The 15861-nt window shown below is 31.8% G+C and overlaps 1 protein-coding gene across 5 annotated transcripts in view; it reads left to right on the top strand.

Moving 5' to 3' along the window:
* Positions 1 to 15861, top strand: part of FSTL5 (follistatin like 5) — a 933164-nt gene that overhangs the window by 852194 nt on the left and 65109 nt on the right. For all 5 annotated transcript variants that reach the window (XM_031942878.1, XM_031942877.1, XM_031942880.1 and 2 more), the window contains 2 exons: positions 411 to 560; positions 13347 to 13454. In XM_031942878.1, coding sequence (XP_031798738.1) covers positions 411 to 560; positions 13347 to 13454 — 258 coding nt within the window. The remainder of the gene's footprint in view (positions 1 to 410; positions 561 to 13346; positions 13455 to 15861) is intronic.

Genomic DNA, 15861 nt, shown 5'->3' with positions numbered 1-15861 from the left:
AGAAATAAAACATTATTAAAATAATACAAGCAAAACAATTAAGATTGCTAAACATTTTTCTTCTTTAAATGAATGCTAAATTTCTACTCTTGGGACAATTAGGAGAAAAACATTTGCTAATAGAATCCATAATTATATTGGCAAAATAAGAAACAAAAGTTAGGGAAAGTATTTTTTAAAAAATTTAAGCCAGTTTTCATTGATTCTGACTTCAATATTCATTTGAATGAGCTCTTATACCACGTAACTTTTTTTTTTGATACTATAATTTTTCTTATCTGTGATGCAGAAAAAACATGGTACTAAAGGATAATTTGGAAGAAAAAAATGGCAACTATTTTATCTTTTAATATCTACATCATGATGTGTGATTGTCATTTTACTTTCTGTTTCCTCTCCTTGTTTTATAGGATGAAGTTTGTCCCCAAACTGAAGAGGATACAGTTCAGCGATGTGTATGGGCCTCTGCTGTTAACGTTAAAGACAAGTTCATTTATGTAACTCAACCTACTCTGAACCGAGTACTCATTGTTGATGTGCAGTCCCAAAAAGTTGTGCAGGTAATGTTATTTTTGCAATTTAACTAAAAGAATCTGCAAGAAATATTTTCTCATTAAATAGCAATATTGTTAAGCTGTTAGAATTTTCTTTACTGATTACAAGCACTTAAACCAGTGATGTGTTATACTTATGACCACATGATATATTTCTGGGTACATAGTAAAGTATCTTTCATCTATTTTTCTTCCCTACCCCACTCTAATGAAAAGTACTAAATTAATTTGAGAAACTAAATATTATTTAAAATTTGCTTTTCTTTTAACACAAATCAGTATTAATAAAGAAAGTAGATTGGATTATTTTTATAAGTTTCTTATTAACATAGATTTATGAAGCAAATGTCTTTTTTCTATACCTCCTTAAGTAGGTAAAAAACAGCAAAACCATGTATATAATAAGGCAAGGTATTGGTGTAGGGATTAGTACTGGCTGGGACTCTACTAGGCCTTTACCAAATGGAAGGTTCTGCCAAGACTTTCTGTTCCAGGAAATTTTGTGTTACTTAATGAACTAACCAAAAAACAAGCATTTTCTTGTTGTATATCCATATGCTGCAGGCCATAAATATACAAATGAAATTTCTGATCACATAAAGCTTATATTCTGGTTGGGGAAGAAGGGGAGAAAAAAGAATAAATCTCTAAGAAATCCTACAAAAAATTTCATCCCTTATGTTTCTCAAGTAAATTCAATGTCATCCCAAGCCCTGAATTCAATTAAATTAGATAAACATTTGTTAAAGACTTACTATGTTCATCATATTCTTCTAGATACCAAGAACAGAATAGTTTTTGAAAATAATTATAAGATCCATTTTACTTGGTCCTTTAACCATAGGTCTAAAGAAAACACAAACATTGTAAATGAAAGTTATTCAGGTCACTATTCAACTCATAGCTGGAGTTTATATTGCTCTTTATAAATCATAGACAGGTAAAGATTTGTTTGAATTGAATTAAATATAGAGATCACAGAGAGACTGGAAAGCTGGCTTGGAACCAGATTTAGTTGTGAAATTCCAATATAAAAGGTTGTATATCGGTCTATAGGCTCCGACCTGTAACTTGCACATGAATACATCTCAGTAATGTCTGGGGAGAAGGGTTAAATTAATTTGAGGGTGATTGGAAAGCTTCAAATCCATCAGTGAGTTAGGGGATGTCTATACCTCCTTAAGTAGGTAAAAAACAGCAAAACCATGTATATAATAAGGCAAGGTATTGGTGTAGGGATTAGTACTGGCTGGGACTCTACTAGGCCTTTACCAAATGGAAGGTTCTGCCAAGACTTTCTGTTCCAGGAAATTTTGTGTTACTTAATGAACTAACCAAAAAACAAGCATTTTCTTGTTGCATATCCATATGCTGCAGGCCATAAATATACAAATGAAATTTCTGATCACATAAAGCTTATATTCTGGTTGGGGAAGAAGGGGAGAAAAAAGAATAAATCTCTAAGAAATCCTACAAAAAATTTCATCCCTTAGGTTTCTCAAGTAAATTCAATGTCATCCCAAGCCCTGAATTCAATTAAATTAGATAAACATTTGTTAAAGACTTACTATGTTCATCATATTCTTCTAGATACCAAGAACAGAATAGATTTTGAAAAAAAATTGCCCTGGTAGAATGGGCAGCTGGAGAATAGTTTGCTCCAAAGGCCATGGCGGCAACTGAGGCAGATGTTGTGGAGCATCTTAGAGCAACTTAGATCTGGGTCAGACATGGAAGACATCAAGATTAGTTACAGCATCCTGGGCCATCAACAGCCATCTTGACATTTGTTCTGTCAATGGACTTCCATGATTAGAAGGCAGCATAAGTCTGACAACTTTGTGTAGCTCTGCCTCACTTAAATACAATTCATATGCAAGTCAAGATAACACTCTGGGGATGTCATCAATCTTCTTTGAAAATGAAATATAAACAAGAGGCAGAAGGGTAACTTAGAAGATTTTGAGTCTTACCTATACATTAAGAAGGATGATTTGACACATATGTACAGGATGAGTAGAGATTGAAGTATTATGAGTTAGGGAGACCAGGATATATATGACAAGTCTGTATTGGAGACATTGTATCTGAGCTAGTAAAATGAGAGAATGGAAAAAGACAATCTCTGAAATCCCTCCCTGAACTCACTTTTTGATATTTTTCTCCTTTGTTTCAGACAAAGTTTTTGGCCATTTTGTTTTGATTTTTTTTATTTATTTTGGGGGGAGAGGGAGTGAAAAGAAGAAGGGGAATTAGACTTATGATTTCATTGATAAAGAAAGCTGCCAATGAGAAAACAACAACAAAAAAATATGATATTTGATCGCTTCTTGTTCTACAGTTTATAATCTTAGAGAGTTGTCTGCTTTTATCATTCTATTTTATAGTTTGAGAAACTGAACTTTATAAAGACTTGTTTATTCTGAAAAGTTATTAAGTGTAGGGAATTTAACCAGAGCCTCACCCAAATCTAAAAACTATATAATTTCACCGTGCCATTTCCTACCCAATTATCCTAAAATACAACTTTTGGAAGCTTTTAGTACAGTTAACAGTTGACTAATGATCCCATGCTAAGGTAAGCATAGTCTTTTAAATTTTAATTTTGTCATAAATATGGACAATATAATGCATTTCAACATACATTTTTCAGTCTTTCAAATTGTTGGCATTTTTCCAGGAAGAATTAGCTTCACTTTCAGTGACAACAAAGGTAAACAAATTAAAAGCATTCATTTGGGGATTATCAATAGTCAACAAGTGAAAATTCTATCTACATATAAAGAACAACTGAATTCTTTAAATTCAATTTCAAAATGTCTCTCTTGTTTAATATATGTCTGTATTATGTACTAGAATCTAAGAATTGAGACAAAGTTACACTCCTTATTATCCATGTAACCGTAATTTGCAGCAAAATGAGTTCAATTTTCAAATTAATAGGGAATGCTAGACACTGAAATATGTATGTACTTCCATAATCACAAAAATTGAATTATTTATTCTAGTAGCTAGCCATCAACAAGTCAAAAGAGGTGGTAAAAATTAAAATCCCCATCGTTGTAATTATAATTGAAAATATCATTTGCACAACAACTGTGAAACCAGTTCTGACTAGATATATTTTTTAATTATTTGATTTATGTGTCATTACATAATTTTAAAATAATAAATCATTGCAAAATATGTGTGCATCCCACTACATATGTTTATAGGATGCTAATTTCTATACTTTAATGCTACTAAAAGAATAGATGATTTATTTATACTCCAATGAAAAATTAGTTAATTGAGGATATGGCTTTACACTGAAATGAAGATTGAAACATTAGACATAAAGCATGAATTTAAACATAAATTTTTAAATATACATATTTATAGCTTTTTAATCTTTAAAACTTGACCAACATGTGTTCAGAAAGAAATAAAAAAGTTTACTAATGTAAAGTACTCAAGCTTTCAAAATCTATGCACTAATGAAGAAATAATAGAGTCCAATGGATTTTGCCAATTGCAAATATATTTAACAGGCAGCTAGAAGGCACAATATGACCCTGCAGTCAGTAGGACTTGAGTTCAAAATCATCCTCAATCACTTAAGGTTTACTAGTTTTGTGACCCTAGGAGAGTCACTTAATCCCAATAACCTTGCAAACAAAAGAAAAACAAACAAATAAAAGTATGTACATAAACTCAACTGTGTTCTTACTGTTATCCAAAAAGTCAAATCATTTTGATGTCTTTTCTTTTTTTTTAAATCTTGCTTTCCAGAGAGGGAATTAACTTTCAGTGTCATTTCTATATTAGTTTATTTTTGTGGTCTTGATGTCTCCTTTCTCTATCATGTGGAATAAGGCTATTCAATTCAAATAATACAAATAAATAAAGATATGTGTTATACAGATTAGATATAGTTACCACATGCTAGGTTCTGTATTAAGCAAATATCTATTTGGTTAACTTTGAGAGTCATTTTTAAAAGCATAATCTATATGGAACAATACAATTTGCCTGTTGATTAAAAAAAATAAAGGTTCAAAGGCATTTAATCCTTATTGTATTCATTTAAGAAAAACACATTACCATGAATAGAGCCCAATGCTAAAACCTAAGGAAGAGGTAGAAATGGCTCCTGGCTTCATAGAGCATATAGCTTAGAAGGAGAATAATTTATAAGCACAATTAATTAAAACACATCCAAACATGTAATATTTGTATAATGGTACATCAGCACTCATCCTTAATTGAATCTAAAAGGCACAACAAATAGTAAAAATGAGGAGTATCAAGTTTTTTTTTTCCCCATAAGGAATACATTTCCAGTCCACAGCCTAATAATTGTTCCTCACCCAACTCCCTGACAGGACAAATGGGGCTTCCAGCTGCAGAAAAAAAAGCCAAACCAGTCCAGGCAGGTTCTTCCCTTCTTGACTCAATTTATTTTCTGAGAGGTACCCAACTTTTATACTCTCTCCCCACAATTCCAATACCCAGTGCTCTGATCAATTCCGAGAATTCAGGGATGCCAGGAGTTCTGGGTCCTCTACTAGCACCTCTGCCTGGACTCATGATGTTGCTGCTGCTTGCACTCCTGGTCCTTCTGCTTCTCCCTTAGTTGAGTACAACCACCCACTACTCTATGATGCTTTCAGTATAACTGTTTTGGGAGTCTAGTGACTACATGCTGCTGTGCCATCATCCTGTAGGAACTGCTCCAAGATCTGCCTACACTTTAAGATCTGCTATGGCTTAGCTACCTGTTTTTATATGTGTGTATTCATACATGTATGTGTGTGTGTGTGTATATATTTGTATACATATATATGTAATTCCCTTGATACCTTGACTTTTATTTTTTTTCTTTTAGATGAATTTTGTTATTGTTTCTAGCTCTATAAAATAATTTGGTAGTATAATCGGTATGTCACTGAATAAATAAATTAATTTAGATATAGAATGGTCATTTTTATGGTTCATTCTGACCATGAGCAATTGATATTTTTCCAATTGTTTAAATTTGATTTTATTTGTAGGAAAAATGTAATGTTTATATTTTTCTTGAGTTTGTCTTAGCAGGTATGATACCAAGGATTTTATATTGTCTATTGGTATTTTAAATAGAATTTCTCTTTCTGTCTCTTACTGCTGGACTTTGTTGAGAATATATAAAGCTTTTGATGATGTATGCAGTTTTATTTTATGGATTGCAGTTTTGGTAAAATCATTAATTATTTCAACTAGTTTAGTTGATTCTCTAGGATTTTCTGTAAATATATCATATCATCTACAAAGAATGATACTTTTTTTGGTATTTATTCAAATAGCTTTGATTTCTTTTTTCCTTTCCTTAGTGCTATACCTAACACTTTTAGCATATTATTAAATAAAAGTTATGATAATGTGCATCCTTCCTTCACTCCTGGACTTACTATGAAGGCTTCTAACTCATCCCCATTATAATGATGCTTGCTGCTGACCTTAGCTATATTATTATCATTTTAAGGAAAACTCCATTTATTCCTATGTTCTTTAATGGTTTTGACAGGAATAGATTTTATATTTTGTCCAAAGCAATTTTCTGCATTTCTTGAGATAATCATATGATGTGGTCAATGTTGCTGATAGTTTTACTACATTTCTGGTATAAATCCCATCTGATCATAGGGTAGGAACTTTTTGATATATTACTGTAATATCCTGTTAGTATTGTACTTTTTGCATCAATATTCATTAGGGAAATTCATCTATAGTATTTTTTTCTCAATTTAATCTCTTTTTGATTTATGTATCAGCACCATCTTTATGTTATAAAAGGAATTTGATAGAACTTCTGTTTTTTTTTCTATGCTTTCACCAAATAGTTTTTAGAATATTGTAATGAATACTTCTTTAATTTTTTGGTAAAATAATATATGAATTAAATGTTTAATGTGTATTTTATTCACATGACTAGCTTCCAGTTTTATTTAGAAATACAATTGCTTACTTATTTTCAATTATACATATCTCCTTTGATTTTCAGGATTCCCAAGTTGAGGTTTAATTGGAGATTTTTAATTTGTTGCTTTCCTAGTTTTATATTTTTAGTTGTATACCTTCCAAGAAGGATTATGATAAGTTTCACTGAATAGGTAATTCTTGGTTATAATCTTAACTTTTTTGCCTTTCATGATTTCACATTCCAAGCCCATGATCTTTTAATGTAGAAGCTGCTAAAATTGTATAAATCTGTGACCCTATGATATTTGAATGTTTCTCTCTAGGTGCTTGCAGTATTTTCTCCTTATCTTGGTAATTCTACAATTGAGTAATAATATTCCTGAGAGTATTCATTTAAGAATCTCTTTTAGGAAGTGATTAGTAAATTCTTTCAGTTTCTGTTTACTCTATCATTCTAAGATGTTATGGCAGTTTTCATTGATAATTTCTCTTTTTTTGATCATAGATTCCAGGAACTCTATTAATTTTTAAATTGCCTCCCTTGAATTTATTTTCAGTTGTTTATTCAATAAATTGTTTCACATCTACATTAAAATACTTTTTCAAGCTCTTCTAAGTGTTCTTTTTAGGCCTCACACAAATTCATTTTTTTCTTTGAGGGTTTGCATGTAGACATTGTTGTCCTATTCTGAGTTTGTATTTTGATCTTTTCTGTCTTTATTGTGACTTTCAATAGTAAGGTTTTTTTTGCTCATTTTTCAGTCTTTTGATGGAGGTGGCACTGTCCAAAAATTCAGGACAATGAGATAAATTCTGGGTTCTCAAGTTTATGCTTGAAAAACTGGATTTCTCTGCAGACCTGCCACACCAAAAGTGCAGGACTTTCTGCGGGCCTACTCTGTCAGTACTGCAGAACTTGGTAACTGACTTGCTGCCTCATAGATGTCCTACACTGGGATCTGGGGCCTTGTTTGCTGGGGCAGTATCTGTGGCTGGTTTGCATGATTACTGCCTTCTGTAGACTGTGCTCCCTTTTTCCAAGAGAGAGACAGACTTTTCCTGTTGACGTCAGATGTCTTGTGCTCTAAAGTTGTTTTACTCTATGCGTGTGTTGGTTCTATTGTTTCATAATTCTCTTTGAGGTATTATATTATAGTTATTTGAAGATTAGTTTGGGAGAATTCAAGTAACTTCTTAAGTTATTATGTCATACTAGGAGGTGACATTTGAAATGGAAATTTAAAAAAAATGAACAGGAATTGAATAGGTTAAAATTGAATTGTTTCAGGCAGAAACAAATAAAAAAGTCTTAGATAAAGAAAATGAGGAGCTAAGGAACAAATTCAGTTTGGGTGAAACCTGGTATAAATAAAAAGACGTAAAATAAGAATATAATGTTAAGAGGAAGGCATATTATAAGTGAATTTGACACTTAAAAGAATTTGAACTTTATAAAGGCCCCACTATGGACTTTTGAGCTGGGTACTGTCACAATCAATCAAAGAATAAGAAATATATTTTGGTTTATAGCATGAAAATTTGTTTTGAACAGAGTTATCATAAAGATAGGAAGGTTTAACAAGCATCTCCTTAATGTAAAACCCTATGCTGTATGTTAGTGATGAAATGATATCTTTAAAAATTATTTTCTTTTGAGGGAAATTTCAAATCAACTATTTACTACATGATATTATGCTAGTCACTTCACCTTTTTGACCTCAGTTTCTTCAATTGTCAAATCAGATTTAAGCAAGAAAACTTTAAGGTCTCTTTCTTCCATTTCACATCTCAATGACTGCCATATATTTACTAATTTGCATAGAAAAGCACATACTCTTCCTTATCCTGATCTTGCCCTCAATGAGATAAATTCTAGGTCTCAAGTGTAGTGTCTTAAGGGTAAGTTTTGCTTCTTAAAATTTATTCTCAAATCTAATTTTATCACAGAATTGAATTTCTCTTCAAGATTCGTTTTCCATTGAGAATCAATTTTATGCACTAACATACAAAGCCTTCAAACTTTATTCTCAGTATCACAGAAATATGAAGATTGTAGAAACAGAGGAAAAAATAATATTTTTCTTTATTTAAAAAAATACAAGAATTTTAAGGTTATTTTAAGGGATTTCCTTTACTTTTTGCTTTTATTCTCTTTTCATTTCTCTTCTTTTATTTTTCATACGAAGGAAAGGTATTTGAAAATTTAAAGTTATCATAATACCAAGTATTCAACAACTTCTCTAAATTTCCCTTTACTCTATTGCAGACTACCAATTCAAATTTTAGAGCTTCTAATAAGACCCCATATCTTTAAGTTCTGATATAACCATTTAGTTTAGTATCTATTAAATTTAGTATTTTAAACAATCTGTTAGAAATACCAATTAATTTTTGTGTTGGAACTGTGATTTGATTGGTATAGGAAAAACACATATGTATTAAAATTTGATTTTAACACATATTCCTGACTTTAAGACTAACTTTCTAACCTCTGTGTCATGGCTATCTTTAAGTCAATCATTGTCTCGTTTTCTTTGTTTCTCCATTTCTTTCTCCCCCTCTCCTTATTCTCTTACTCTCTGTCTCTCTTTTTCTTTATTTCTTCTCTCTCTTTTCCCTCTTTTCTGCTCTCTTTCTTTCACTCTCCCACTCTTCTACATCTTTTTGTTGCTGTTGTTCTCGTCTCTCTCATCATACATACATACATACACACATATGTTCTTTGAAAAATATTTGATGTAGTTGAGGTGAGATGAGGCACTTTAATTTAATAGAATGCTCAAAGGCTATGATTAGTCCTCATTTTGCTGATTAGAATATATGTGACCGTAGGTAGGTCATTTAACCTCTTTTTTTATCAGTTTCCTTAGCTACAGTAAGAAAAGATTAGAATAATGTCTAATAGTGAGATCTAAAATTCATGTAAACTGAATATTTAGAAAAATACATAATTAGAATCTGATTTTAAAAATATTTACCAAGTCTTCTTTCCCCTCATCTTGAGATAGTACAATTAAGAAGTCCATTTAGAGTGTTTTATAGTGACTTCTATGGTATAAAAGTGATGCTCTCATTTTCTTACATAAAATGGATATAACTGTTTGAATAGGAACATGTTTTTAGTCCATGAATCTTTAAAAGGAATGACTATCCTCCAAACATATTAAAGTATGAGTAGAATACCTGCTGTGCTATTATTAGAATGAGGGTGTGCTATTTGTTTTCAACAATTTAAGAAAAAAGAAGCTTCCAGTTAATATATTATTCTGTAGGACATGCCGGCATGTTTGTTTTCAGTAGTGAAGTTGAAATTATTCCTCTTGCCAATCCAAAAAAAATAATAATAATAAATTAAAGCAAATACTCAGATAAATTGTTATAAATTGGCCAGTTTCTGCCTTACCTATTCATTGGATGAGTGTAACTTATTGTGTTGCCATATATTATCAACTGAAAAAAGACTTTCCACACGTGATTTTTTTTTTCTGTTCAAAAAAGAGAGGACCAGAAAAAAACTGGCCTCATTTCCCCTTATAAGAAGCAAATGCAAGTTCTGCCTGAATGCAGCAGAGACCTATTGTAACACCTCAGGAGTATTTTAAGTATCATCAGCAGTCTCAGCCAGCCATTAGTGTATTATCTTGAGGATCTACATCATTAGTTTAAATTAGACTCACTTAATTAGCCAGCTGGTGTTCTCTTTGACACACTGATAAGCAGGCTGTGCCTCACAATTCCATAATGTCAAGACTGAAACTTGAGATCCATCAGCATCCTTGTTGCCAAAATCATCACCATCACACCTATACAAAGGATGCAGTTTTACATAGAAGTAGATGGTGATAGAACACCATCATCTACATATTTGAGTTTGAATTATTTCTCTCTTGTTTTTCTCATTCATTTGGATAACTTTTTGTTTGCAGGATTAAATTAAACAAACAAACAAACAAAAAACAAAAACAAAACAAAACAAAACAAAAAAACAACTAACTTCCATAGAGTGTTAGGGTTTGAAAAGTACTTTCCATAAATCATTTCCTTTGAACAAATGGCAACTTTATCAACTTATAATATTACAAATATTAATTCCATATTACTTAGGTAACTGGTTCAGTGACTTGTCCACAGTCACACATTTAATAAATTTTGGAGACAGGATTTGAAGACTGGTCTTCCTGACTAGAAATGTAAGAAGTTAATAAGCTAAACTGAATCTAACCAATAGAGTTAGAAGACACACTAATTGAACATATATGCTTAATATGTAAAGTAATGTGTCAGTAAGCATTATTTTACTGATAGCTTTTTAATATTCATGCATAATATTGGGATATCTTTTAAAATAAGTTAAACATTTTTTCAATAAAAACACTTAAAATGAGTTCTAATTTTGAGGAGCAAAACCATTAAAAAATTAAAAAGTTGGAATTAATATATGATTTGGAGTGAGAAGCCCAGGGTTCAAATATTGGCTATGTTACTGACTGTTTGCAACTTTGGGAAAGAGAGGATTAGATCTGATGATCTCTAAGACTGCTAGAAGGTGCAGTGGATAGTACCAGCTCCAGAGTTAGGAAGACCTGATTGCAAATCACTTCAGGCATTTAAGCTGTATGATCCTGCGCAAGTCACTTAACTCTGTCTGCCTCAGCCCTCATCTACAAAAAATAACTGAAGAGGAAATGGCAAACTACTTCAGTATGTTTGCCAAGAAAACTGCAAACAGAGTCACAAAGAGTCACACTGAGCAGTAACAACAAGGCTTCTCAGATGGTTTGTCATAGATGCCAGTTTTGTTGAAACTCTCTGACCTCTGGCTCAACTAGCCCTTACAATAAAAGTCTTGGCAGCTTATGGGTAGATTTCATGATTGCAGGTGCCAAGATCAAGTTGGAAACTAAAATCAGGTCTTATTCTATACCATGGATGTGACATTCCTTTCTATCCTCTGAGATAGAGAAGCCAGCAATAATCCTCCCAATTCTTCACCTTCAAAATTAAGATTTAGAGTAAATACCCAGCCCACACCCAGTCACTGATAAAGTTTCCAGCAAATCAATGATGAGGGTGTGGGCCTATAAATAAAAAGCATTTAGAATTTTCTATCATCTTTCAAATGGTAATAAATATTTGCACAGTAGTGAATTAGAATGTTTTTCATATGCCTATAGATTTTTTTCTTTTTTTCCTTAACTACCTATAAATAGACAAAAACTTCCTGTTCATATCCTTTGACCATTTATCAATTCGTGAATGATTTGTATTCTTATAAATTTGACTTACTTCTCTATATATTTGAGAAATGAGGAGCAAATTTTGATTGAAATTTTGCAGAAAATAGAATTGCTGTACAGAGAGGACCCTGAATGTCACACAATTGCTAAATAGGTTATCTGTGATATGAACTTTGATCTTTTGACTGTATGTCTATAATTTTTTTTTGTGCCTTGAGAAAATAGATTAATGATTTCCTGTGAATATCTCAGATCTTATAAAACAAGGAAATTAAATTAATTGATCAATGCATGGATAAAATTATAGAAATGAATAAATATTTTAAATTCAAAGACATTCTGTGTATAGTAAGAAAGGTTAAGTAGATTTTCTAAAAGTAATTTTTAAATGAATATATTATTTAATTTCCCTTGTTTGGGGACTTGCTTTCCTTTCACATGTTTAATAACCAATAATATGCTCTAAAAAAGGAAAGGTAACATGTAAATTCCTCCAAAATCATATTATTTCACATTTCTTAATATTTATATTAAGGGAACATATTTTGAGGTATTTTTTTTCTTTCCATTTTGGGGAAGAACTAGCTACTTTTTTTTTTCAAAATCAACAAAGAATCATAAAAATATTTTCTTCACCATAATCCATTTTTCTAACATATTATACACTTCTCCCATTATTTCTGATTCCTGTTGATTATCCTTCACTCATCCCACTGAGAAGTTTTAAATTGTGAATTGGAAAATGAAGAATCTGCTGATGGTGTGCAACCTTCCTTTTTCCCTAAATACTTTTAATCCTGGTTAAAGATTGTGTTTGTATTGAACACATTTTGTTTTATGTTATGTGAGTACAAAATAGATTGAAGTAACTGTTTTAGGAAATTACTTTTAATGAAAAAAGACAGCATTAACCTGTAGAAATAGTAGCTTACAATTAGGGTGACTCAAATAACACCTTCATGGTAGTAATTTCTTTACAGTTTTTAAATTAAATGCCTCATATTATAAACTTAACTGAAAAACAAATCTACTCTGCTTAGCAGGGTGTAAATCAAGGAATATCTTCTTTTCTAGAATGATGGTCTTCTCATTAATGGAACTGAATTAGGAAACATGTTAATAGAGCTATGGAATAGAGACTGTTTGCTTCTAACACTATAGATTGTCAAAATCCTGATAGTATTTGTTGGAAAATTGAAAGCTTTGTTGAAATATATTATTTCCGTTGCCTCTTCAAAAGGATTAAAGTTCAGCCAAAGAAGCTCACCTGTATTCATTATGTGAAAGAAACCTAGGATGACTAAGTAAACACTTGACTGATTAACCACTTTTTCTTGAGTTTCTTAAGAGCTCTTGTGTGGCACACAATTTAATTACTTTTTGAGTGAGTATATAGCTATGCTATGTTCAAATAAGGAACATAGATGAATGTTTGATTAAAAGTATGGTGAGTCTAAATTCATCAGAGAACAATTTTGCTGATCAGATACCTATTTCATTTTTATTTTTAAAATGTGACTGCTGGAAGACCTTATTCAAATGTCATTTAATTAACTTTTTTTTTAAATTTTGAAAATAATCCAAGATTTTTGTTTCTTTGTTTGTTTCATTACAGGCAGTTAGCACAGACCCTGTCCCTGTGAAATTGCACTATGACAAATCACATGATCAGGTATGGGTGCTCAGCTGGGGAAGCCTGGAAAAGACCTCACCAACATTACAGGTTAGTATGATTAGTGGGTTTAATTGTAAAGCTGGAGAAACTGAGCAAGATTAGAGAGTATTTAATAAATTTAGTAAATGGGAGAGATTTCTGGGACCATGAATCCAGGCTGAATGAGACTATCATCTCCAAGAATCCAGCAAACAATGAGAGTTCTCAATGACATATATACAAGTGGCTCAGACTCAAGGAAAACTGAGGTGGGGGTGGAGTCAGGGTGCTGAGAGCGGGAACCGGACTCTGACAGAGTGATGTGAGCCTCCTGAGATGAGATGACATAACCAGGGGGAGGGACCCCGGACATCTTGGGGAGGCATCTTGATTAAGATGGTATCTGATATTCTAATAGCTTGTGATGGGGAGAGGCATTCTGATATTCTAAAACATAAAATCTTTTACCCTTATCAAATATTCTGATAAAGAGGGAGGGGAAATTTTGCAGGACTGAGAAGCAGGGAAACTGAGCCAGGTCAGGATAATTAGAGAAACTGAGAACTGTGGCATAACATAATGAAAATAATGATTTTAGGGAGGAAGGAGATGGAAGGGAACTTGTGTTTTTTGCATGCCCACTATGTGCCAGACACCATGCTAGTTGCTTTACAAATATTATTTCATTTTATTCACACAACTATTCTAGGAGGCAGATGCTAATTAGTATAATTATTTTATAATGTGGCAGACAGAGAGGTTCAGTGATTTGCCCAGTCAGACAAGTAATAAATAGAGGAGTATGGATTTGAACTGACATCTTCTTGCCTCCAGGAGCAAAGAAGGATTGATTTTCTGTCCAGCTATAGACCATTTCCCACTGCCCTTTTCCAGTATTTTTGCAAGGATGATTCTAATCTGGCTATTCATCTTTATTCTCTAAACTCGAAATTGTTTAACCCAAGGCCATTGTTCAAAGAATCTATTGATTAAAGGAATACAACAGAGAATGTACAAATAACTTTAATTTTTATTTATTTTACTTCATTGCAAATATCTTTATTGGATTTTTTTTCCCTTTGAAATAATTGATAACATAGAAATAAAGTCCCCAAGACAACTAGCTCATTATTCAATTGAAGTTTCTTTAGGGTAGATAGTTTATCAATAGATAGTGAGGTTAGATAAAGATAAAGATTTCACCTAATATTTCAAAATGTTTACCATTGCAAGGCAATAGGAAATATGCTTATCTGCCTTCCATTTACCATCTATATACCAAGCTATATGAAAAAGTGCTTAATATGTGAGAATGTGTTCACTCCTAGAAATTGCATTTTCATTTCCATTTTAAAAGAACATCTGTTACAAACGAATAGCCTGATATAATAAATTTAAAACAATTTTAAAATTGCTTATCTTCTGAAAACATTCTACATATGTTTCTATTATTTTTTCTATGACATATACTACTGATTTTTTTTTTTTTTTAAATCATTGTTTTACCTTGTCAGACTGTCTCCACAAAGTAGGTTAAGTACAGTAAATGCCTCTGTATCCTGGTGCTAAATGGTATCTAAGAGTAGCAGAAAGTGATCATTTATTTTACCTTAATCCCACCAATTTTGAATAATTTCAACCCCCCCAGCCCAGACCACTAGGAAAAATGTTTGATTTTCCCTTAGGGTATTCTGAAGTACTTATCTTATTCATCTATGTGATTCAAAGGAAAGAGAATATATTTTATGTGATGTTCAATTTGTTTAAAAATTTCTGAGATTATCTCACCATATTATATCATTTATTTTTTAAAAGGATATCATTTTATTGATGTATAGGATGTATTTTTATAGGATGTAATTTTATTGAGAATGCAAAAAATGACAAACTCATAGATTTAAAATCTAGCTTTATAGATAATATATGAAATGTGTAGTGTCTATGTATTTGTATCTTTTCAATGTGGGTAGTTTTAGTGGATACTGCCACTGTTGGAGATTATAATCTTACCACTCCTTCTGTATGATTCTTGTTGTATGTATAAAATCCTCCATAATGGATTCATCCACATGGATCACAGGCTTTTCTTCTCTGTCTTCCACCATTATCTGAACACCACTCCATAATGTGCTTTCTCCATTATGCTTTATTCTGGTCCACCTTCTCTTTTTGTTAGACATCTCTTGGATAACATTATTATTCTGCTTCTTGTGTGCAATGTGCTCTATCCATTTAAGACATTATGTGTCTCCTCATTGTCCTTTCGGTTACCTATGATTTGGATTGTTCAGAGAATGTAGTATTCCATGAGTTACAATTGTATAGCATTCCCAAAAGAACATTGGTGTTTAAAATGGGACTTTGTACCACAGAGAAGCTTGAAACTTGTAAAAGAATTCTACAATTCCCCAATGCTATCCAGCCATCTCATTTCCTGCTATTAAATTGAACTGAATTTGTTTTTTATCCTAAAGGA

Source organism: Sarcophilus harrisii, chromosome 6, assembly GCF_902635505.1.
Source record: "Sarcophilus harrisii chromosome 6, mSarHar1.11, whole genome shotgun sequence".
Lineage (NCBI taxonomy): Eukaryota > Metazoa > Chordata > Mammalia > Dasyuromorphia > Dasyuridae > Sarcophilus > Sarcophilus harrisii.
Note: the sequence above shows the minus strand (reverse complement) of the source record. Positions and strands in the feature narration are given on the sequence as shown.